We start from the raw sequence: 27377 nt of genomic DNA, 5'->3' as shown, positions 1-27377 counted from the left end.
CTTATCTTCAAGACACCCATCATTGACTCCTTCTTTCCATGTATGCACATGCCATCAAGAAGTGCAGTCTATGCTTCTAAGCCTTTGCAAGTCGGGGCTGAATTGTGACTGTGTTGACCAACAAAATACGGTGGAAGTGACACTATTCCAAGATGGGGCTTAGCCTTTAAGAGAACTGGCAGCTTCCTCTAGTCCCTTAGGAAACGTTCAGTCTGGAGGAGCCAGGTACCATGTAGAAGACCACACACCCTAAAACAACCATACTATTAGAGGCTCAAGCCAGCTATGTAGAGAGACGGCACGGAGAGAGGAATGCCCAGCGAGAGCCCATTCGTCAAACATTCCAGCCCAGACACTAGGTATGTGAGTAAAGAATCATTCAGGTGACACCAGCCCCAGCTGAGACTAATCAATTCCAGAGACCACTGAGAGATAATAATAAAACGCTTGTTATTTGATGAGCCACTAAGTTTAGGCACGAGATAAGTGAACCACAATCTGATCCCAAACATTTCAGATCCCTTTTTCCTGCTTCATTTTTTAATTTATTTCAGTACTATCACTAACATGATATATACGCGGTCTGACAATTAAGTTCGCAAACTTGCCACCATGCGCTTACACTGGCAGCACTGTACAAACTGCTCAGTAAGATTTCATAACCTTGGTACATCAGTGACTCACAGCTGTGTTGGTGTCGACGTGTGACAACATCTTGCTGAGTGGCGTTCATTATTGTTGTTGCATGTTTTTGTGTGCCATCACGAGAATGTCTGAGCTTGAATTAGAGCAATAAAAAAACATTAAATTCCTTGGTAAACTTGCCAAGAGTGGGAGTGAAATCAGGGACATGTTAGTCCAAGCTTATGGGGATAATGGTATGAAGAAAACGGCAGTGTACAAATAGATTAAATGTTTTTCTGAGGGGAGAGAACGCGTCACTAATGGAGAGAGGTCAAGGTGGCTAGTGTTGAGCAGAACAAAAACATTGCAAAAATTCATCAAATTCTGCGTCAAAATTGTACGCTGACTGTGAGAAGCATAGCAGACCAACTAAACATCGATAGAGAAACAGTTAAGAAAATCTTAATTGAAAGTCTTGGCATGAGGAAGGTGTGTGCAAAAATGGTCCGAAAGGGGGGCGGCCAGATGGCTCAGCTGGTTGGAGTGCGAGCTCTTAGCAACAAGTTTGCCAGTTCAATTCCTACATGGGATGGTGGGCTGCGCCCCTGCAACTAAGATTGAAAATGGTGACCGGACTTGGAGCTGAGCTGTGCCCTCCACAACTAGATTGAAGGACGACTTGACTTGGAGCTGATGGGCCCTGGAGAAACACACTGTTCCCCAATATTCCACAATTAAAAAAAAAAAAAAAAGTCCCGAAGGAGCTCACCAATGGACAAAAGCAAAGGAGAGTCGAAGTTTACCAAGGCCTTTTGGAGAGGCAAGACAATGTTTTGGGCCGTTATCACTGGTAATAAAACATGGCTGTACCAATACGACCCTGAAACAAAGTGTCACAGTGCACAATGGAAGTCAGACAACTTTCCACAACCGAAAAAGTTCCGTCAGTCCAAATCAAAAGTTGAAAACGATGTTAACCTTTTTTGATGTCAGAGGTGTTATTTATTATGAATTTGTACCAAGTGGACAAACAGTTAACCAAGTTTACTATTTGGAAGTGCTGAAAAGGCTGCGTGAAAAAGTTAGATGACCTGAACTTTTCGCCAACAATTCATGGCTCTTGCATCACGACAATGCACCAGCTCACACGGCACTGTCTGTGAGGGAGTTTTTAGCCAGTAAACAAATAACTGTATTGGAACACTCTCCCTACTCACCTGATCTGGCCCCCAATGACTTCTTTCTTTACCTGAAGATAAAGCAAATATTGAAAGGAAGACATTTTGATGACATTCAGGACCTCAAGGGTAATACGACAGCTCTGATGGCCATTCCAGAAAGAGTTCCAAAACTGCTTTGAAGGGAAGACTAGGTGCTGACGTCAGTGCATAGCTTCCCAAGGAGAGTACTTCAAAGGGGACCATAGTGATATTCAGCAATGAGGTATGTAGCACTTTTTCTAGGATGAGCTCGTGAACGTAATTGTCAGACCTCGTACAGTAGGCACTGTTCTAAACATTCAATCCACTCTATATATTCATTTAATGTCACAAATCCATACTAAAAAGTGCAGAGCTATGATTGAAATATAGGTAACAAATTTCCAAGAATCCATTCTCATACTATTATGAGATACATACAATTTCCTCTCAAGATTGATAAAAGGGAATACGCAACACGTTTGTCAATTAGCTGGACAGACCCTGATGATCCAATAATCTTGTGATCCAGCAATCTCTTAAGGCTTATTTAACACATTTTAATTCCTAACCCTGAACTGTTCTCTAGTTGTCTCCAAAATTTGACCACAGATAAGACTGCACTGGCCTTTGGGATCATTTTTAGGGCTTTTCACACTTCTTTTGATTCCCAACCACCCACTTTATAAAACCAGGTATATGTGACATATCAAATGAATGTTTGGTGAATAGTTGAATTTAAAATAAGTGAATTTCCTTTTGGGGTTTATCACTAATGTAAACATAGAAGCATATGCCTATGAGCGCTTTATAAAATAAGCCTTCTTAAAAATACACAAAGAATTCATCATGCATGTGATTTTTATATTTCTCTGTTGGAAGATCAATAGTAGAAAAATGAAGGCTATACAATTTAGCTACCAAGGGCATAGCCTGGGTTCAAATCCTGCCTCTACATTTATTATGCTATTTACATAATCTCTCTTGGCTTTAATTTCCTCATTTATAAATAGGAGGATGAAAATAACACCTAGCTCAAAGGCTTGTGAAAAGCATTAAATGGTATTCTGTAAGTAAAGTACTCATAATGCCTGCTGTAAATGCTCAGTAAGTGTTGGCTATTAGTTCTATTATTATTAACTAACTATCCCCTTGTTAGTTCTTCTACGTCATACTTACAAAACCCACAAAACGTATCAATATGTAACATTGGTATGTTCATTCTGAGTTTTATTTTAGAAGCTGCTCAAGAAAGTTAAGTCACACTATATTTAAAACTTTTTAAGTTCTTTCCTCTCTACCAAAGAGGCTTGTTGCAATCGAAGCTAGTTACAATTAGCTATATATACTTTCTTAATGCTGTTTGTAAAACAAAAACCCTAAACTGAAAAGAAAAAATTCCCAAGTAAAATACATTCTGAAAAGCATTTGCTGAGTATCTACTATGTCATGTTCTGCTGTAGGGATATAACAAAATATGTACATGTATGGGGTAGGGTGAGACCCCCCCATGCCCAAGAAATTGAACCTAGTAAGACAGATAAGGGGGGGAAATGATTTTTTCAATGCAGTACGACGAGTATCATTGTCTAATTATAGAAGACAAAATATATTAAATATAGGACATGGACTTCTCAAATTTAAATTTTTTATTCTTTAATATTTTATTCTGTGACCTTGAATTAAAACTTCTATATCAAAGAATAATATGCTAAGATAGCATGTTATCAATTGTGGGCATTGCTTTCTAAAATTATGGTAAATTTTGAATGGAAGTTTATTTAGAGAAAAACGGAATGTGTATTTATTTCTTCCTGTTTTAGAAAGCAGTGATTTCTTAACACTTAGAAACTCTTAAACAGGCATTTCTTAACCCTTAGAAACTTAACTACTGATTGAATAAATTAGGATTAGTGTTAGAAATGAACAATGAAATACAAAGGCATTATTATTATTAAGCTAGCAAATATAATTTTTCATATTTAAAAAATGAGAAGTGATACTTCTCGTACATATTAAACCCTTCCCTAAACCTCAACAATTTTAGACTGTCTATCAAAATAATAAATGCTAAGAAGTTACTTTAGTTACAGAATTATATCCACAAAGTTTAAAGAACCATATAAATCCATAAATCTGAATTATATTTAGAAATATAAATATCTGATACATAAATTACATATCTGTAAATTTAAAAAATATCTCATAAGACTAAATTTTCATTATAATTTTCCATTATTCTGAAATGTTCAGTGCACTTGTTTTAGCAGCTGTTCAAGCACAGAACATTTTTTCCTTTAACAAAATAATTATTGCTGTAATAATCTGTAATTATGGTTTATAACTGCAATAATCCCAAAGAAATCAGTCATTACCATAGATCACAAGTAATCGTTAACTACTGTTAATGACCTATTTCTTAGGGATTATTGTTTTCGTAAACCATGACCATATCACCACAAATATGGAAGAGCAAGGCAATATAATACAAATGAGATCATAATATAATAATAAACTTATTTGGTAACATTAAAAGCCATTAAGCATCTAAATTAAAGCACACATAACGAGAGCATATAATTTTCTTTGTTCAACACTAACTGAAGTGTTTAGTCTGCACAAAAGAAACTGAATACTGCTACATACAGTGGTATAAACTAGAGCCATATTAGGCATTTTTCGTAATATAAAACGATCACTTTTGAGTAGACCACAGGTGTCTTTAAAAGGCGGACAGATTCCACTGATCTTTGGACTAGAAGAAAGGAAACAAGTATTTATCAAAATTTTTCTATGTATCAGGCATTATATTAGAGGCTTTGGAATGTTGTTTTATTAAAACTACACAGTGTATCCAACTATAAAAACTTCTTGAATTTAATCAAAAATCAAGTCTGATTTATCTTACTCATAATTTACAGACCTGTTTAGTATCAGTAAATTATTACCTTTCAGTTAATTCCACTCATGTATTTTAGAACAGCTAAAATACATGTTGCAGGAAATACCTGTTTGTAGGAACATAGGTCTTTGATTTTACAACGGAATCTTGTCACATTGTATTGAAATATTTAGATCTATGAAAATATACATGATATATTTTGAAATATATGCAATGTGTATGAAGTGTAATAAAAAAACACCCGTGAGCCCCCACCCAACTTGAGAACCAAGACTTTACCAATACTGGCACTCTTACCTTCATATCCCTTTCCTAGTTTGTCCCCTCCCTTTCCCCCTACCCTACAAGTAACCATGCTCCTGCATCTTGAGCTTAATATTCTCTTGACATTTTTTTTCCGCTTTATATCTTATGCATATGCTCCTAAATAATGTATTTTTAGTCTCACTTGTTTTGGGGCTTTGCTAATTATTCCATACTATACATAGTTTCCTAAGAATTGCTTCTTTTCATGAAGTATCTCATCTCTGATGTGCATCTTTCAGTATACCTGTTCATTCCTTTTTGTCATATAGTATTCCATTGTATATATTATGATCTGTTTATCCATCTGCATGTTGATGGGCATTTGAGGTGTTTCTATTTTTTGGCTTTATGAACAATTAGGCTACGAACATTCTCATACTTGTTCTCTTGTGTAGAAGAGATTTTCTAGAGGACATACCTAAGAGTGGAAGTGCCAGGTCAGTAGGTATTTGAATGTTCCACTTTACGAGATAACACCAAATTGATTTCCACTGCATTTTCAATTGATTATACTTTATATTTCTACCAGAAGTATGTAAGAATTCCCTTCGATCTACATTCTTTTATAAGATTTCTTATTTTTGTCAGTCTACTGAGAGTAAATAATATCTCATGTGCCTTAGAAGTATGTTTGTAAAAATTTCCAAGAGTATATAGTTTGTTATCTTTGCAATTTAGTTTTAATTTAATTGCAAATTGGTAAAAAAAATGTGGACTCTATGTTACTGAGTCATTGAAATCTGTTGAGATTTGCTTTATATACGAATACTTGGTCAATTTTTTAAAAATGATTTATAATTGACATATAACATTATATTAGTTTCAGGTATATGGTACATAATACTAATATATTAGTATTCAGGTAATGATTCGATATTTGTATCACCATAGTATGTCTAGTTAACGTCCATCACCACACACTGTCACAATTTTTTTTCTTGTGGTAGGAACTGTTAAGATCTACTCTCTCAGAGACTTGCAAATATGTAATACAGTATTATCAATATTAACTATAGTCACCACGCTGTACATTATTTATTTTATAACTGAAGTTTATACTTTTGGTCACCTTTACCCATTGTGCTAGACCAAGTGGATCTACCCATGTTATACACTTTATCCCCTTTAAGGGTCCAACTTAATAAAAGAATCTCAGGTTCAGTACATCTACCTTGCTACTGGCCTAAGGGTTTGCCCCCAGTTTAATCACTGATACTGATAATTTGCCTGTGAAAGCAGCACTATCTTTTGCCCTTGTCTGCTGCTGACCATTCTGATTAAAGTTCATTTTTTGAGGGAGAAGGGAAATAGCTAGACAAGGGAGGGACAGAGGAGTGAAGAAGGAACCTCAAACGTGTCATGTGCTCCTTGACTTACGATGGGATTATGTCCCGATAAACCCACTGTATATTGAAAATAACAAAAGTCAGAAATGCATGGAATAACCCCTAACCTGACCGAACATCACAGCTTAGCCCAGCCGACCTTAAAAGTGCTTGGAACACTCACATTAGCCTACAGTTGGGCAAAGTCCTCTCACTGCCGCCGCCCAGCAGCACGAGAGAGTACTGTATGGATCACCACCCCAAGAAAAGATCAAAAATCAAAATACGAATGATGGTTTCTACCGAACGCATATCACTTTCACACCACCATAGAGTCAAACAAACTGTCAGTGAAGCCACGGAAGTCGAGGACCGTCTGTACTTATCCATTAAAAAGTTCATCCCTGAGCTGTTCTGCAGCTGAAAGGCCTTTCAGCACATCTGGCTGACCACACTGACGTGAAAGTCACTACTAATTATTTACGTTTAAAGAGCAAACACCAATTGTGATAGAAACTAAAAAAGAAAATGTGATTTTATAGTAGGTGGCTAAACATGAGCCAAATAACATACTACAATTGAATTAATGTAGAGAACAAACCTGAAAAGATACTATATAAGGCTGACACTATGTCATCGGGGGAAAAAGGAAAACCCTGCAATATGGCTGACAGGGCAACCGCACACCTACAAAAAGATATTTAACTGAAGGGACAAGAGGGACTGAAATCCACTTGTACCGTGCTTACCAAGTCTGGCGCTGCACCAGCCTTCTTCTAATTTGCACAAAGGCCCCCTTACTGGATTCCTAAGAAGGTAAAATAAATCCTCAAAGGCAAAAACTGATGTGAAGGCTGAAATTTAGAGACATAAACATAGAAACAATTAGAGAACTTGAACTTCTCCTTTGATGATGGGAGGACGAAGATCAAGCACGCCCAATGTGAGGAGTCCAGTAAAAACACTCTCACAGAAAACTGAAACACAGTGATACCTTTAGTGAAAAAGTGAACTGGAGGGAAAAAGACCTGCCCTGGACAGAGAAAAACAACAAAGAAACTTGTCGGATGTGACTTCAATGCTAGCTGGACAGGAATAAAAAACCCTCAAGTAAGACCTCACATGATTTAAGGCCTAAATATACACTACCAGTGTGATATTAAAAACCTTATTCTAAGGAAATAGTTTAAATGGTATTGAGTTGATAGTTCTCCATCCCATTTAGTTAATGGACTGAACACCTCAATTAAAAGATAGAAATAATCGCAATGGATTTTCTAAAAGGAAGAACTATACACTGTCTACAAGAAACACGCTTTAAATATAAAGATACAGACAGACTGGAAGTAAATGGATGGAGAAGGCTATTCCATGTAAACAGAAAGCATAAGAATGCACTGGCTATCGTCATATTAGATAAGATAAATTTCAAGATAAAAGGATCAATTAATAAGGAAGACAAAGCTATTATAAATATCTATATGAGTCAGTTCTCCTTCCATTTGTCTCTGGGCGTTGAACACACAATGTATTAATAATATATAGACGATGTATTATAGAAATGTACACTTGAAACCTATATAATTTTACTAATTAACGTTTCCCCAATAAATTTAATAAAGATTTAAAAAATAAATATCTATATGAAGCAAAATTCACAATTAAAAGTATTATATACAATTCCACAATCATATTTGGAGATTTCAGCACCTCTCTCTCTGTGTAAATAATAGAACTAGACCAAAACAAAACAAACAAAATTAGTAAAGACAAAGAATATCTGAACAACCCTATTAACCATTTTGACTTAATTTCTATTTACATACTGTTATACCCAATGATGGTAAAATACATATTCTTTTCTATTGCACATGGTATGTTTACTGGATAAATCATATGTTGGTTCATTAGACAACTCAATAAATTTAAAAAGACTGAAATAATGCAAAATTCTAAGGCAGAATTAAATTAGAAATCAGTAACAATAAGACAACTAGGAAAACTCCAAATATTTGGAAATATAAAGCATACTTCTAAATAATACACATATAAATTAACAATTAACAGATTAAAAAATCTTTTAAAATGATAATTAAATCAAAATTTATGAGATACAGCCAAAGCAATGTTTGAAGTAAAATTTACAGCTTTAAATATTTTTATTAGAAAAATACCAAAATCTGAAAATCAAAGATGTGGAGTCTCCATCTAAAATTAGGAAAATAAATAAATAAATAAAATCAAAAGTATACTATAGCCAAGTAGAATTTATCCTAGGAATGCAATGCTAGTTTAACATAGAAAAACCAGTCAATGTAATTCACTATATTAGCAAAATGAAGGGGAAAAAAAAGATCATTTGAATAGCTGCAAAAAAGCATTTAAAAAATATCAATGCCCCATTCATTATAAATAGCTATAAGAATAGAAGGGAACCTCCTAAAATTTATTATGGACATCTTTAAAAAATAACCTACAGATAACATCATACTCAATGGTGAAAGGGTGAATGCTTTCTATGTACAAACAAAAACAAGGCTACTTTTATTCAAAACTGTACTGGAGGTTGTACCACTGTAATAAAGGAAGAAAAAGAAATAAAAGGCATGATGACACGATAAACTATCTTTATTTGCAGATGACATGATCATATTAAATAATCCTAAAAAATCTACAAAAAGACTATTAGAATAAGTAAATTTAGCAAAGTCATAGACACAAAGACAAAAATCAATTCTAGTTTTAGAGAGTGGCAGAGAATCATCATAAAATTTAAATAGCATAAAATATATAGGAATATAGTTAAACATTTTTAATACTTGTATACTGAAAACAACAAAACATTGCAAAGAAAATAAAAGAACACCTATATAAGTAGAGCAATATACCATAAGTCAATAAACTAGAAGACTGAATATTGTTAAAATGACCCAAACTGATGTATAGATTGAGGCAATCCCAATCAAAATCTAGTGAGTTTTTTGGAAGCATTTGACAGCTCATGGTAAAATTAATACAGAAGTCAATAATAATTTTTAAAAAGCCTAGAACAGACAAAACTATTTTTAGAAAGAAGAATAAGACTGGAGGAGTTGAATGACCTGCTACCAAGAATTACAAAGCTACAGTACCCAAGAAAGTATAATATTGGCATAAGGACAGACATATAGGTCAAGGGTACAGAACAGAGATCAGTAATAGGCCCTAGCCTTTCATTGTCAATTGGTTTTGACAAAGGTGTCACAATAATTCAATGGGGAAAAAGAGTCTTTTCAGAAAATGGTGCTAAACAACTTGATAACTGTCTGGGTTGGGGAGGCGGCCTTACTCTTACCTCATACCATTCACAAAAATTAACCCAAAGTGGATCAAAGACTTAAACATAATAGCATCTAGAAGAAAACATAAAAGATCATCTTGGTGACTTGGTTTATACAAGATTTCTTCAATATAAAAATCACAAGGCATAAAGAAAACATTGAAAAGGTAGATCATCAAAATTTTAAACTTTTGCTTTTGAAATACAGTGAAGAAGACAAAACCATAGAAAGGGAGAAAAGATTTGCAAACATAAATATGTGAAAAGGGGATTATATATAGAATATAAAACACCCTTGAAATTCCAATAAGAATACGTATAAAAGAACAAACAACCCAATTTAAAAATGGGCAAAAAAATGTGAACAGACATTTCACAAAAGAAGATATAAGAATAGCCAAAATGGCACAACATATGTACAAGGTTAATTTGTATAGCATTAGTTTGAATAGCAGAAGATGGCAAATAATGCAAATGACTTTCAATAGTGGAGGGAATGATTAAATAAATTATGATACAGTCAAAAAATAAAATGTTATACATCTATAAAAAATGAGTGTTCTCTAAATATTAATTTCAAAATAACCATAAAATACATTGTTAAATGAAAAAATAAGCAAGGAATAGAACAATGAGGTGGTATACCACATTTTATGTACATAAGGGAGGAATAAGAAATTATATATGAATTCATAGGTGTATATACATTAGAAACTTAGTGAAGATATGTAAAACTAGTAAGAATTGTTACTTATTAAAGAATAGGAAGACACATTACAGGACTGGAACAACACATTTTAATTTCTTTTTTCTGGGCAATATAAATATATTGCCTTTTCAAAAAGATGAGGTGAATTAGTTAAAGTACGATATGAAAGTAACTAAGAGAATAAACACATTAACATGATATATAAAGACAAGTCACAAACTTAGAGACCATATTTACAATTCAATTAACTAAAGGATTAGTGTCAAAAATAAATAAAAATCTCAATCAGTAAGAGAAAGACCAATAATCCAAGTGGTGAGGGTGAAATGAACAAAAGTCTTAAACATATATATCACTGATGATGACACATCAAACAGTCAATAAACATGAAACAATACTAAACCTCATTAATAATCATGGGAGTAAAAAGTAAATTACTCATGAGGTATATTACCTCAACCAAACTGGCAAAAATTTAAGTCTAACATTAGGAGGTGTTGGCAAGGATCAGGGTGAGCAGAATATAAAGTGGTATGATCACTCTGTAAACTAGTTTGGCATTATCTACTGATGCTGACTATGTAATGGATATACATAACAATCTTTATAGCAGCACTCACTGTATAAGCAAAAAACGGAGAAAACACAAATACCCACTGACAAGAAAATGCATAAATAAATTGTGGTATATTCAAACAACAGAACAGTGCAGTGCAAATGAAGAAACAATAGCTATAGCATCCACACGGGTTCTCAAAAATGCAGTACTGAGAAAAAAATAATAAAGCAAGCTGTAGAAGAATAAAAACAGTTTTATTCCATTTGTATAAAGTTCAGAAATATGCAAAACCAACCATGCATTATTTTCAGAATAGATACAGATGCAGTAAAACTATGAAGAAAAGGCATCAATTGATAAACACAAAATTCAAGATTCCAAGTATTTTCTGCTGGTAGGAAATGGAATAAAGTTGGAAAGAGGAACAAAGGGAACAGCAAGATATTGATTGGTACTGACCTATTCTTTAAACCATGTGATGGTGTTTCTTACTGCTACCCACTGAGTCTCAATATATATAAATACCCTGCTGTATGTATTTGATATTTAATAATTGTCTAAACTCTGCTAAAAGAAAGCAATCATGAAAGACTAAATGCCGCAAAAAAATGTTAGTTCTCCCCAATTTAATTTATAAACAATGAAATCCTAATAAAAGAGAGAACATTTAAAGTAGAGAAGGTTAACTACTCCATTAGGTAGCCACTCAGCAGTACTGTGTAACTCAAAAAACAAAAACAAAAACCAGATAATGTATCAAAGGCATTTTAGGAAGGTATCATGTAAATGTAATCTTTTAAAGAAAGAATTTTTACAAAAGAGTTTAGATGGGAAATCATTAAAAGTAAGTTTGATTATCATCCCTTATCATTTACTTTCCAAAACAAGATAAAAAATACAAATTAAAAAAAAAGGTCTGGAACTATAATTAAAGTGTTAGAAATGTATAAAGCCAGTTCCATTCTCATAATTCATCTCATTAAAAAATATGAAAATTGTACTTATTTATTTAATTCCCTGCTACGTTCCTAAAAGGGTCTAAAGGGATATACAGAAATGAATAAATCTTTCTTTGATAAAGGATTAAAGAAAAATAATAAGGAAATTTGTAGACTGAGAAATTAAAATATAATAATAAAATAAAGCTATGTGAAGGCTAATACACAAATGCAAAACCATGATGAAGTCTTATATAATTTTTTACTGGCTGAAATTGAGCTCTGAATTTGCAGTCATCTATAACAAAGAAGGAAATATTGTCAGTTAGACCAGTTAAAATATAGTTTAAGATAACACACTCTACTCAAAGATCAGCTGTTCTTGATACTGATTCCAGAAAAAAATATTTCCTATGAATCTTATAAAGGAAAACTGAAAATTAACTATCAAGCCACCAAAATATCCAGAAGGTTAAAAAAATTAATGGCTTATTAGGGGGTGAGGAATTGGAGGAAACATATAAAAATAATTTGCATAAAATTACTAAAGTGATTAATGAAGCTATTTAAAATTTAACATAATAACATATAATTAATAGGCATATAGAATTTACTGACCTTCCTGAATTGCCTTGTCCACAGTTATCCCAGAAGGTGAATGTAGCAGCTTTTGGTAATTCTGTGCGTTTTGGTCAAACAACTGTACAAGAAGAGTGCATGTCTTTTCATATTCACATCTGCTGACAGTGCATAACTGCTCCAACTGCTGAAACACAGTAGCCGTATCATCTAGTGGATCATCTAAATTATCTCTGCAAACATATAAAAACAAGTTTGCAGACATTAGAATGCAATGTACTTTTATTCACCACAAATAAACTTTATGTTAAATAAAGATTCCATTATGGGTAAAGGAATAAAAGACAAATAGATTGGAAGGTAAGAAATAAAATGTCTGTATTTGAAGATGACATGATTATGTACATAAAAAAATACAAAAAAAACCCCACAAAAAAACTATTATTAAACAGGTGAGTTTACCAAGGTCCTAGCATACAGGGTTAATATACAAAATCCAATTGTATTACTTTACTATATACCCGCAATGAACAATTGGAAATTGAAATTTAAAAAACAGTATCTTCCAAAGGTACCAGAAAACATAAAATACTAATTAAATCTAATTAAACATATGTAAGATCTGAAGCTGAATAATACAAAAAAGTGAAGAAAGAAATCAGAAAACAGCTAAATAAATTAAAAGATAAACATGCTCATTGGCTGTAAGATTTGACATTGCTGAGATACATGTAGGTATTTACCCCCAAATTAACATATAAATTTGATGCAATCCCAGTCAAAATCCCAGCAGGATTTTGTTGTATATCCTGACAAGATGATTCTAAAATTTACATGGAAAAATAAAGCAAGTAAAAGAGCCAAAATAATTTTGAAAAAGGGAAACCAAGGTAGAAGACTGATACTACCTGATTTCAAAGCTTATTATAAGACCCAGTAATCAAGACGATATTAGCAGAAGGAGAAACACATAGAGAACAGAGTCCAGAAATAGAACCACAGGCATGTATGTGGTCAATTCATTTCTGAAAACAATGTAAAGGCAATTCAATATAGAGAGAATAGTCTTTTCTACAAATGGTGTTGGGATAATTGGCCATCTATATGCAACAAAAAAAAAAAAGAACCACCTTGAGCCTTACCTCATATCACATACAAAAATTAACTCAAAATGAATCATAGATCTAAATGTGAATTCTAAAAGTATAAAACTTCTAGAAGAAAAAATAAAGGCTAAATTGGATTTCATCAAACTTTAAAACTATTTCTCTTTCAAAGACTGGGAAATGAAACAGCAAGCTATAGACTGGGAGAAAATATTTGTAAAACACATATGATAAAAAGATGTGACCAGAATAAACAGACCTCTCAAATCTCAATACAAGAAAATAAACAATCCAATAAAAAAAATGGGCAACAGATTTGACAGGTACTTTGCCAAAGAATACATACAAATGGTAAATAAGCACATAAAAAGATGCTCAACATTATTAGTCATTAAGGGAATGCAAATTAAAACCACAATGAGGTACCCCTAACACACCTATTAGAGTGACTAAAATTAAAAAAAAAAAGATAATATCAAGTGCTGGTGAGGACACAGAGCAAGAGGATCTTTCATACATTGCTGGTGGGAACACAAACTGGTAACAGCTGCTTTGGAAAATAGTTTGGCAGTTTCTTATAAAGTAAAACATACACTTAACATGCAACCCAGGAGTCTCACACGTAGGTATTTACCCAAGAAAAATAAAAACTATGTTCATACAAAAATCTGTACAGGAAGTTTACAGTGGTTTTATTCATAATTGACAAAAATGAGAACAACCCAAATGTCCATTCACAGGTGAATAAACAAATTGTGATATATCCATAAAATGAAATGCTATTAAGCAATAAAAAGGAAAACTACTGATACAACATGGAAGAATCTAAATGCATTACACTAAGTGAAAGAAGGTGGACTAAAAGGCTATGTATACTGTCTGACTTCATTTATACAACATTCTGGAAAAGGCAAAGACTATAGGGAAATGAAAACAGATCAGTAATTGCCAGAAGGAAAGGGTGGGGAAAGGACTCACGGTAACGGAACCCAAAGAACTTTCTGGAGGTGATGAGACTATTCTATATCTTGGTTCTGATGGTAGTTATACAACTGTATATCCTTGTCAGAACTCATAAAACTGTACACTAAAAAGGGTGACTTTTACAGTAGGTAAATTATACCTCAATTTTTTAAAATTCCAAGATGCAAAAGATGAAAATACAACAGAAAGATTTAGTTTTCAATACCTCACAACTATGGCAACAGATTCCAACCGAGAAGTGATAAAGGCCTTCGTGATTTCTGGTGCATAAGTGTCTAATAAGTGGGGTTCAGTTGATTTCACAAAAGGAACTGACGCTACCATCCTTTGCCACAGAGTTAATAAATAATGAACACTGTTGGGAGCAAACTCCCAGTGCTACAAAGAAATAAAGCAAATGTTATTTAAAATGACATATCTTCCTAGAATAAGAATTACAGAGGCAAAATTACAAAAAACATAGATTTTAAAATTAGCTTTTACTCTGATTATATAACCAATGAACACTTAACATAGCAAATTTTGTAAATGCAAAAAAGTACAAAGAAACCAATAATCTCTCATTATTCTACCACCCAGGAATGATCACTATTAAAATGTTAGTGTACTTCCTTCTAATCTTCCCGTGAATAGTTTTTCACAGAGTGGATATCAGGTGGAAAATATGGTTTTAAAACCTTCCTCCAAATTTTTAAAAAGAATTTTCCCAAAAACGAGTCTGTAAAAGCTTTCTTTCATTTCTTCACATAGATTCTACTACAGCTACTTAAATCATCCTTCAATTATTAGATATTTAGATGGCCTCTAAATTTTCATTATAAAAAATGTTACAACGAACTTTTTTTTACCAAAAATCTTGCAATGAACATTTTTAGCAAAGCACTGTAATAGATGTTTTAACAAAGCCCCTCCAAACCTTACCAATAAACTGTTTTAAAATTATCTAGTTTAATACCAATTACATATTTCTATTTACCTGTAGGCTAGTAATGGTAAAATTAGCAATCAATCTGATAACTTCAGGATACTCCTTCACCATAACTAATTCTCCCAGCTGGTAATTTGTCTTCAAACGAGCCAAAAATCGACAAAATTCATGATAATTACCTGGATCAGACAAACCCTAAAATATGAGACCAAAAAAAAAAAAAAAGACTTTTAAAAATACTTAAAAACAAATAAAATGAACAATTATACCATCAATAAAATTCCAAATGTATTTTTTTAAGTCTCCCAGTCAACTGGGTAGATATTAATGAAAGAAAACAATTCCTGCTGGATTTAATGTTGTCATCAATGATTAATAATAAGGAATGCAAGATAGAAGCTTTGGAGAAAGCATTACACCACGATGACTAAATTATAATGTTTAAGAAGCCATTATATTACACACAAAAATATGTGCCAACACATGTGTGCACATGCGTGCGCATGAGCGCTTAAACAAAAATCAATAGGAGACTTGAAAAATATTTAAGATAAAAATAAGAATGGGCTCTTGAAACATGAAAAAGAGCAATACCAACTGGACTTAAGATAAATAGCATGTGTGCACACACAAATAATGGAAATTTCCTTTAACTCAACCAATTTTTATTGAGTACCTACAGGCATTGTGCCCTCAAACAACTTCCTGTCACTAAATGGAGAGTCATTCAAATAAATTAATGCAATGTAGAGCAGAAAGTTTAACAAAAATACAAGATACAGAGGTAACTTTTGGGCCAGAACAGGCTAGAAGCAAAGACCAAGAAAGGTGCCCCCAGTTGTAAGGGAGCTCTGAAAACAGGGCACAAGTGTTATTATCTTTATAGATTGAGCACTTTGCACAGTAGCTGGCATGAAAACAGAATTCTTAAAGTATCTATTTAATATTGAAAGAGTTTCTAAGAAATTTCATTCAAATGAGCTCCATGAAAGAATATAAAATAGTGTCTAATTATTAAGGACAATTCACAGAAAGATATTTTGTACTCAGGTCTTTTAATACATGTTTGCAATGTAAAATAATATTCAAACTAACTTTTACAGCCATGAATCATCAATATGCAGATGTTGCAAAATCAATTAAGAGAATGATCTGGTATTAGCATATTACCTTCCACATGTTGATTGATAATGATTAAAACAACTAAAATGTTTAATGTATATTGGTAAAATCCCGTTTTATCAGCAAAAGATGTAAATTTTACAGTTATGCTAACATTAAAAAGGTAAAGCAAATGCCCAATATATAAAATACTCCTGAGAATAACCTGCAAAAACAACTGTTCTTTAAAAACACATTTTATTTATGTACAGATATTACATTTCCCCCCCAAATTAGTAATAACCAAGAGACTTATATAAACCTCCTTAAATCATTTAATCTTTTATTTATTATTAAAAATATTTATCATCCCTCACCAATAAACTTAGTCAGAAATTTTCTTGAATAATTTTATGTATATAATTTAACCCTTTAAAATCTGTACTTTCATCACAGATCTTTTAAACTAAAAGCAAAATTAAAAGTGAAACAAAAGATTTTATCTAGCCACACAAAATCACTAATTAATAATGGCTATATGATTCTCTGAAATGAATATTGCTATTGAAGCTTTGCAGTTAGTGTAGAGTAGATTTTAAAATCTACAAACTCTTATTTGTCCACAAGAGGGCAAAAGGACGTTATTTCATAATTTAAAGCCACTTATTCTAATGTTAACATTCAGATTTATACTGTCTTCCAGTTTAGGAGGTAGATATAACTCTGAATTAATCACTTCAGTAATTTAAGAAGTGCAAGCAAACAAATGTATTACAATGGTAAAAAGAGAAGCATGTAAAACATGTAACTTCTATTCACCTAAAAGAATGGAAAAAATAAGAGGAGGAATATAGAGGTCTGCCAGGAAAATATCCATTTTTAAAAACTGTCCATTTCTACTACAAATGAGATCTAAGGAAGATGAGTATGATACTTCACATTTTCTTCCAGAATCATAATAAAGTCGTGAGTTTATTATGCATCCTTCAGCAGAGAAACTGTATTTCCATATGCTAAGCATTAATTAAATTACTTCATAAATACCTGAGGGTTTTCAAGTATTCTTTTTACTCCCTTAATTAAATTACCAAGGTACTTGGCACGTTCAGGACTGCTAAATAAGGACCTTCTTGTAGAAGCAAACTGAACTAAACATGAAAGTGCCTAAAAAAGGGAACAACAAAATTCATTTCAATTTTTAAAGTTAACTATCGCCCCATGTAAGAAACACTAGTCTTTATATATAAAATATTCTTTCAATTTTTGTGATTAAAGAAAGCATTTAGAATTAAGAAATAGCGAAAGCTAAACATTTAACTACCAATCACCACTACCAGCCACAACCCTTCAACCTCACCACAGACATTCCTATTTGTGTATTCTCCTCTAATATTTTTTCATATATTAAGTATGCCAGCACAGAGCCTGGACATGGATACACTCAAAAGGGTTCCAACTGCTCCTAATGACCAGTTCTGTTTGCAACCCATGAACCAGATGTTCTACCAAAAAGAAAATACGGTTTTGTGGTAAAGTATGTTTGGGAAATACTGCACATTATGCACTGTGGTGTCCTTTAAGTAGGGAAAAACTCCTGTAGCCTTAATTAATCTAGCATGTCCCAAATTTATTTTGTGATAGAAGATTTTACCATTCATTAGTACCTTGTGGAACAATTTGGAAAATGCTGCTGGAAGAGTCAGATACCCTATAAAAATTCCTACAGAGTATCTTTGGCTTAGTTATCTTCCTAAAGTCAATATTTTACCAGACAATTTTACTAGACGGGTTCTTAATTCTACCACTGGTACCCATTGAAGTCTGTTTGTTCATTAAGTGAGAGGCCCAAAACTGGCAATTTTCAGGCCAAACTGACCCACATATGTTTCGTTTTGGTCCACATACACTGGCTTGCCACTTTTTAAAAAAAATTAGAATTTGCTGTGAATATTTAAATATTTTAATTTCACACAAAAGATTTGGCTCTCTTGGCAAGCGTGACAATAAGGACAAAAATCAGAAGATGGCTTTTTAAGATGTTCATCAGTTTGCCATAGTCTTTATTGTTAAAACAAACAAACAAAAAATCTTCCTTAGGCAATTCTGATATGTACATTTGGAAATCACTAGTATATTAAAAAATTGCCAGTATTTGCGGGTCAAAAACACCAGAGTTTGAATTTCAGCTCCAATATTTAGTGTGCTGCCCTAGACAAAGTCACTTAAGCCAGTCTGGATCTGTTTCTTCGTCTATATAGTGAGGGTAATAATTCTTACTTTGCAGGGCCACTTTGAGGATAAAGTGAGATAAGCACCATGCAATGGGGTATGCCCAATAAATGTTACTTTCTCTTAAAGTAGCTCTTTCCACTTTATTTTTAAAGAACCAGTAGCTTGTTTGTTTTATCCTAAAACATAATTGTACATGAAACCATGGTTTTTAAACAACTGAAAACAAGACTATTGTGGTTCAAATATAGAAGGCTGAAGCTCTCTGGCACCACCTGGAAACACAAGTGTCCTGTGAAACCCAGTTTAAAAACCTCCATCTTAAAATCCTAGATTCAAGAGCATAGATTTTTTTAAAAAGTATTTTTGTGATCCTGTTTCTCCCTTCTAGGCGATAACTCATCAAAACAAACGTACCACTGATATGTACTTTAAATCTGGAACACCATTTTTCATGAAATGGCAACATTAGAATTCCCAACTTTACTTCTACAAGCTTAGATGTTAAACTAACAACTTTTTCTTTTTCTTTTTTATTCAATCTTGCCTGGTATCTGTTTTACATTCCACAAAGATGGGGTTCATAGTCTCAAAGTTCTAAATAACCAGCGTCTCAATAATTTTTTAACCACATAATGGAATTTGATTCAAAAATAAATGAACTGGAGTGATGAGCACAAAATGAAATGAGCAGATCCCCTCTGTTTCTCATTCAGAGATATCTGATGGGGGCTGCACCACATGCCTGAGACATGGAGACAGGCAGGGTTGAGAAAGGGCGAGAGAGAGAGAAGTGAAGGCAACAGATGGGGTGACCGACTACTAGATTGAGGCCCAGAAGAAGGGGTGAGGACTGAGTAGGGAGGAAGATATAGTTAGAGGTTGACAGGTTGTCTTGGCTCCGGGCAGGAGCTAAATCAACAGTTATTGGTTCTGGGTTCACCCATGCAATGGAATGCACTGCTGACTGTAAATAGAATCTGACAAATAGCTTAAACAATACAAATCCCAGAAGATGTAAGAAGTTCCTGTGTGAGGTAAACCCAATCAAGAATATAAATAGAATTTTTAAAAGTAAATCTATACTACCCTTAGAGAAAAATCACAGGTACTTTTAATGAAATAATAAATGATTTTTACTTACTAACTGAGATAGCAGTGGTGGAAGTGAATGATACAAATTGAAGAAAAGATCCAATGTTGCTGGTTCCAAGAAAACTGGAAAAAAAAATTTTTTTCTAATGCCATTACTTTCAATTCCGTGACCTTAACACAGTAAGACATTATCAAACAAACAAGAACTCCAAGACCTTTGCATGTGGCCACTCTTCCCAGTTAGGCTTTTTTTTTTAATTCCTATCTTCCTTTGAAAGATGAATTAATATAGAGATAGAAATTAACTATATAAGATGTTGCTTATTTCTATGTAGCATCTACAGTTCTTACTGGGAGAATCTTTGTAACATTGTCCTTTCTTTGAAAGTAATACAAACATTTAAAAATTCAAATAGTATCAAAAGTAACTAAGTATATAATAAAAAACAGCTGTACCCTACTATGTTTCAACTACCTTTCAACTTTTAGATATATGTTTCCAAATAACATACTATATTACTATTTCTTTGTTTTACTTGAGATAACGAATTCTGTAACGAATTCCTGTTACAGAACATGAAGTGTTAGCTGTCTAATCACTAACCCCACCACTCCCACCACGATCCAACCTTTCTTAAAAATCCATCCACTATAACAATTGGAGAGTAAATCAATTCTAAGTGTTTACATTTATCATTACTGTGTAAGTCATGGTAACAGCTGAGCCAAGAAGTATACTATGATTATATCACATTTCTAACACTCTCTGGATTTAATCATAGCATCTTTTCTGTGCTTAGTTGTTTATCTGTCACTAATTCTTTCCAAACGCTCTGACAGATTTACAAAATCTTTTTCATGCCATTTTCCACGTGCTCAGTATCATCAAATAACTTATCATTTCCATTTTCCTATCCCTACCTCCCAGAGCCTTCAACTTGGACAGGTTATTCCTAAATTTGTTCTGTAATTATCTCCTTTTTGTGTATTGTCATCCTGGGTTGAAGCTCTGTTTTTCCAAACCCCGTATCTTCTACTTTCTTAGCTTGTATCTCAAGTAGCTTCCTGAGAGCAAGCACATAACGGATACATTTCAGGAGGCTCTGCATGTCTGACAATGTCTTTATTCTATCTTACACTTGATAATTTCAGTCTAGTTTGAAAATAATTTTCCCTCAGAAGTCTGAGGTTATTACTCTATTGTCTTCTAGCTTCCGGTGCTGCTGTTGAGAAGTTTAATACCATTCTTGATCCCAATCCTTTGTAGGTGACTTAGTTTTTCTTTCTGGTAGATTTTAGGTTCTCCTCTTTATCCTTGTTATGCTGAAAGGTCATGATCATGAACCTTAGTGTATATATTTTTTTCCTTCATTATGTTGGGCACTTGATGGGACCTTTCAATCTGAAAATTTATGTCTCAGTGCTATGAACATTTCTGGTATTATTTGTTTGCAAATTTCCGTCCGTTTTTCTGTCCTCTTAAACTCCTAACAGTCAGATGCCAGACCTCCCTAGTTTCATGCTCTAATTAATGTTCTTGTATTTTTATATCCTATCAAATCTCTCCTTTTTTTTTTTTCTGCTCTTCTTTCTGGGATATTTCTTTAACTTTATCTTCCAACTCTTTCACTGAGTGTTTTATTTTGGCAACCATCTTTTATATTTGGAACATTCTCTGAACATTTCTTTTTAAAACAATATCCTATTCTTGTTTCAGGGATGCATTACCTTTTTTAATCGCTCTCAGGATACTAATTACACCTCTATAAAGTTTACTTCTACACCTCACTTCATCTCCATCTCTACTAACTCTCCTACCCTTTTAAAAAAGTTTTTGAGATAATTAGATTTATATGTAGTTGCAAGAAGTAATACAGAAAGACCCCAGGCACCCTTTACCCAGTTTCCACCAATGGTAAGTTCTAAGAAAACTACAACACAGTATCACATCAGGAAGCTATACTGACACAAGCCACCAATCTTATTCAATTTCCCAATTTTACATGCACTCGTGTGTGTGTGTGTGTGTGTGTGTGTGTGTGTGTGTATGTGTGTGTGCTTAGTCTGTGTAATTCTTATTAGATGTATTGGTTCATGTATTCATAACCACAGTCGTGATATGAAGTCCCTTTTGTTTGTTTTAGTCTCTAATTTCCATATTTAAAGTTTTCACAAAATCTATCGTGTTTCTCTACTGTATCTGATATTCCTGAATGCAAACACTCTCCAGTTTAATTTCTCACAGCCCTGGTCTTAGGAAGCCAGAGGGAGCGTGCAACAGAAAAGAGAGGTGCACGGCGGGTGGAGGAGATCCTGGGAAGTCTGTGCAGAACTTATTACCAATCCCTGTCAGCCCCCTTCCCTACTTCTGACCTCAGGAATACCCTAGAGCCATCATCTTTCCGGGATATGTGAGAGCAAATCAGCTTGCTTTTTGTGGTGTCCCTCACTATAAGAAAGTAAGCTGCAATTCTGCTCTGCTAAGTCAGTTACTCTATTTCATTCTTCATAACTACGAAAAATATGATGTCTCTTGCCAGGTTTTGTACCCTCTCCCACTGTTTATCTGAAAGTTTCAAAACAGAACTCCTCATTTTCCCTCCCCAACTTGTTTTGCCCCTGACTCTAGAGCTGTCTTTTCCTTGTTCCAAAATCAAAATATGGACGTTACTCTGATAGGACTGGGGAAAACATTTCGATACTGGGTATTGGCAGCTATCCTGGGTTACAAATCCTTTGGACCCGTGTGACTGCCTAGCACAAAACAGAGATAACTGTCCATAGGCGACTACATCGCTGTATTCCGTGCCTTTCATGCCGACCATCCCTCACACAGAACTTTCTTCTTACTTGTCCTCCAGGTTGTGGGGATCTGCACTGTGCACAGATCATCGGCAGACTCATCGGCTGAACTGCCAATGAAGTCGAAGTTAAGGCAGTTGAGGACCAGTTTCAAGACCTGCATTACTAGATTTTGTTGACTTTGATCCTGAAGATTTAAAGGTTTGGCCAACACCTGAAAAAAGTTCAAAGTTAAATGAAACACTGTGAAATGTCAATAAACACATTTTCACTTCACTGATTTAAATCTCTTCAATGCCAAAGTAAAATTAGCAACAACAACAAAAAATGTTTATAAAGTTATCTGGTGTAATAGAAAAAAATTGTAAAATTACTATCAACAAAAATCTACAACAGACTATTTTCAAATTTAATTTTGTAAAAAATGGGAATAAAAACTTTTACACTTACCTATAAATTGTAGGTTACTTTCTAAAGTTTTAAGTGGTAACTTTAGGACAATACTTTAAACAGCACAAAGTACAAATGTAAGTGATTCACTAGCTCAAAGGTTTCTTGGAAGAAGCTGAAAATATCATGTTCTTCAAGAAAAAGTGGGTAACTTCATGCATAAAGGATCCCTATTCCGCTAACAAAGGTTCTCAGAGCTGTATGAACGTGGGACGACATTCACAAGCTTGCCCTCCATAATCTTGATCCTCCCACCTCTCCCCCCCCCCCCCGAAAATGGCCATTCTGACACAACCAGAATAAACTGTATCTGCTAGAAATACATCATGAAATATTTTTTGGGGGAGGAATGATATAAAGTTTGGGATTCTGCTTCAAGAATAACTCAAGAAGAAATAAAGTGGTAAGGTGAAGGATAGAGATGAAACAAGACTGGCCATGAGTTGTTACTGGCTGATGGGTCCAAGGGTGTTCATTATACAAAGTATATTGATATACTTTTGTACATGTTAAAATTTTCCAAACTAAAAGAAATTTTTTTAAATAATAGAGGGTCTTTCAGTCTGGCCTAATGTGAAAAATATCATATTACTATATGATAGAATTGAAATAAATAAAAATAGTGACTAGTGAAACATACTTTGGGAAATGCTGTATCACACCAATTAACAAGCTTGAGCAGCATGATAGAGTCCCTACATTACATAAGAACATAATATAATTATAATTGTAAATCGTACTATCCCTATCCCTAATGATCAACAGAGCACGAAGTAGCAAATGAGGAAATAGTCTTTTGCAAAGAAACTATTAAAGTCAATCATCTTGGCTGAATTATGAATAAATATTGATAGCTGATGAATTAGGAAAATGTACTGTATTTTATTGTTCATCTACACCCCATTAAAATATGGGCAAGGCAATAAAGAAACTAAATCTTAATTAGCTTCTGCAATAAATCTACAGCAGAAAGACAATGAAACTACTACTTAAAGACAAGTTACTAAATTCCTTTTGGATTTTACTTTATTATATCCTTAGTGGATTTTTTGGAACCTCTTACAAATTTGTGCAAATCTACAGTACTTAAGCTTGTCCACTACAACGCTTCAAAAAGCGGAGGAATGGAGGGAAGGGGATTCATTTGAAATTCTTTTAAAACTTAAAATTTCCTAAATATTGATTTAGTAAATAACTTACCTCTTTTAGAAGAGAGCATGCTAGCATTAAAATGTCTTTGAGAGAAGTGTCACGAAATGAGGTAGCTATTTTCCTGTGTTTTGCAGAAGGTCTAGAATAATCAACCTAAAAAGATCAAGATGAATTTATTAACCAGACTTATCAAACAGCACAGCAAAATCTGACTAAGTAAGAAAAGGGATAGAAATAATCATTAAAGAACCATAAAGTATAGAGCTAAAAGGACTTTAAAAATCTACTGGGACAACTGATTTGCTTAAGGTTACTCAAACAGTTAATGGTATAGCCATGGTTAAAACACAAGTTTCTGGATTGTTTCAACTCTGTGTTCTTTCTAGGAACTATTCTGATCCCCAAACTAAAACTCAGAATTGGCTGTACTTTCAGAGGCAATATAAATACATATTATAAAATAAAAGGTAGATACTAAGACTATCAATTCCTGATCTATGCACCGTATTTCACATTAGGCAACTAACAACTTCCCTGGCCTCTGGATTCCTCCTGTAAAATGAGAAATCTCTAACATAATCTTCAAATTCTAACTTTCTGTGAATCAGCAAACTGAATCAGTTACACAAAATTTCTTCTATATGAAAGTGATATTTCTATATACACCAGCTATGTCACTGGTTTCATATATCCTTGGTATTCTAAAAAGAAACCGAGGCAGAAATTATAAGTAATCAGAAATATGACATTACATAAGCAATAGTATGTTCCCTCTGAATTTTTATTAGTTAATGACAAATAATCTTTAAGAATAAATTTACCAAGGCTAGTTCTTGAGCCTCTAAAATATAACATGGTCAAAACTACACTATTAATACCATTCATATTCTCACTTATCAATAGGACAGCAAACACAGCTGAAGTGTGATACCCAATCATTGACACCCATGGACTACAGTTCCTATAGCATTCCTTTTGCTATTTGGAAGATAGTAAAGCATTTTCCCTACTACTGTTTACAGATTTGAAAAAAGTAGTGAGCTCGAAATTGATTATTTTACACTTCCTAGGCTCCATCATACAATTTAGACTATACTTAAGTGCCACTTACTTATAGAATCATGAAACAGAACAGAAATTCAAAGTGATTATAGAAACCAGTTACTGGAATCTGTATCCAATATATAAGATTTGAATTAGCATTTCCAGCGTTCCTCCCTTCTTTCAAATCAAACTTCTGTTTGTCTCTCCTATAATACTTCCCTCAATATGTAAAAAAAAATTTCTCCTTAATACAAATAGTATACAGCACTATAATAGCAATTTATGAAATACTCTTCACATTATTTCACTGAATCCTCCAAATTAACCTGTGAAATATATATTATCCTCTCTTTACATATGAAAAAATTAAAGTTTGTAGACACACTATCTTAGACCAACCTCTCATTACATTATCTGGAACATGGAGGAGAACCTTGGGTTTATTGAGCATTTGTACATAGTAGGCCGTGTGCTAACAGCTTACCTCATCTTAGTAAGTTTCATGGAAGGTTTCATTCTCACTTTACACACAGTGATATATAAGTTTAAAGATGTTAGGAAGTGTGCACCAAGTAGTAAGCAACAGAGCTAAAATGCTAACCCAGGTCTTATTTCAGAGTTATCTTCAAAACCGACATGTGTATTTCACTTGGGTTACTCACTTAGAGACCCAATTTTCTGAGAAGAGGAACTGCACGTTTTCTACTGAACACCTATGCCTCTACCGTGCAGGCAAAACAGATTTTACTTCTTGATGATTATATATTTAATATATTCCAGGAGCAGTAGACGTGGCTTCTAAAAAAAGCAGGATAACATATAATACTCTCAAATTTTAGGAAACCTCAAGTTTAGATCTTTTTCTTAAAAGATCTTCCTGTAATTGATGCTACACGAATTTACCTGGATCATATATGACAACTATAGTATTCGATTTTCTTCATGCATTTAGATCTCCCTACTGCCTGGCTCATAAATACTTAAGAAATTCTACTTGAATTATAAATGCCATAAAATTAGGCTGAGTGAAATATCTCCAGAAGCCATACATTTTTTGCCATACAAACCCAAAATCACACTTCAGACCTTGAAGCTTTTTTCAAAAGGCACTTAGTTCTACAGAAGATAAGCCTGGAACATCTTGTGCCAGAAAGTAAGAAAATGTTCAAAGAATGGTAAGTAAGTATCAAATGGACACAGAAGTTAGCTTAAAAGGGCTCCTAACTGGCCAAATCTGGGAAAATTTGAGCATCAAAATATAATGTCAGCCACAAACCGTAACCTATTAAATAAAATAGGAAACCAGGAATGTAGCGTCCTGCGCAACACGGGCAGTGAGGGTAGGAGAAGGGGCGGCTTTGGGATAAGTTTTTAAGAAAGAAACATACAGAGACTTAATGCATAAATCTCAGAAGGCCAGGGGGCTCAGTTCTGAAAGACTGGAGCCCAGAACAAAGCCGACTGGAGGTTTTTATTGGGAAGTATACAAGGGAGTAGCAGTGTTTTTGGCACGGTCTGTGAGACTCACTTATCACGTTACAGAAACAACCCAAACCAATTATGTTGATCTTCAAACAGCCGAAGCAGAAAGTCCTTGAGGTGAGGTATGGAACTCTTTTAAGGGACATATATAACATGCTGAAATTGTTTCACAGAGCTGAGCAGAGAGAGCTTACTCTTATCACTCTCAAGACTTTTCTCCCAATTAGGTGAGACAGGAAAGCCAGAGTCAGCAGCCGCTTTGCTCAGGCAGGGGGAAGGGGAGACAAGGCCCCTTCCCAAATCTTTCTAAGGCAGCTCATGGGGGTCTCCATGGGGTTCCACCTGGCTTGAGTTGCCCCCCCTCCCCGTGGGAGATCTTACTCGTCATTGGCCACAAACTCTCTTTTGGAGACTAAATAGAGAGAAACACACAGTCCCAGAGATGCACCATCTCACAGACTCTTCTTGCCTTAAGGAAAGACACGGGAGGGTAGGGGGGGGCAGTCTGCTAGGCTGCTGTGTGACAACACAGGAATCCATACTG

General features: G+C 33.9%; 1 protein-coding gene across 9 annotated transcripts in view; it reads right to left on the bottom strand.

Moving 5' to 3' along the window:
• RANBP17 (RAN binding protein 17) overlaps positions 1–27377 on the bottom strand; it is a 255586-nt gene that overhangs the window by 206181 nt on the left and 22028 nt on the right. For 8 of the 9 annotated variants that reach the window (XR_012489874.1, XM_019741153.2, XM_074313890.1 and 5 more), the window contains 7 exons: positions 24356–24460; positions 22754–22919; positions 19953–20026; positions 17624–17743; positions 15527–15673; positions 14756–14928; positions 12500–12693 (listed from right to left, as the gene is read on the bottom strand). Coding sequence is in view for 8 of the 9 variants with exons in the window: in XM_019741153.2 (XP_019596712.2) it covers positions 12500–12693; positions 14756–14928; positions 15527–15673; positions 17624–17743; positions 19953–20026; positions 22754–22919; positions 24356–24460 (979 nt within the window). In the remaining variant the exon portion in view is untranslated. The remainder of the gene's footprint in view (positions 1–12499; positions 12694–14755; positions 14929–15526; positions 15674–17623; positions 17744–19952; positions 20027–22753; positions 22920–24355; positions 24461–27377) is intronic. The other variant, XM_074313889.1, reaches the window with a different exon arrangement.

This window comes from Rhinolophus sinicus, linkage group LG10 (genome assembly GCF_036562045.2).
Source record: "Rhinolophus sinicus isolate RSC01 linkage group LG10, ASM3656204v1, whole genome shotgun sequence".
Lineage (NCBI taxonomy): Eukaryota > Metazoa > Chordata > Mammalia > Chiroptera > Rhinolophidae > Rhinolophus > Rhinolophus sinicus.
This window is presented reverse-complemented; position numbering and strand designations above follow the sequence as displayed.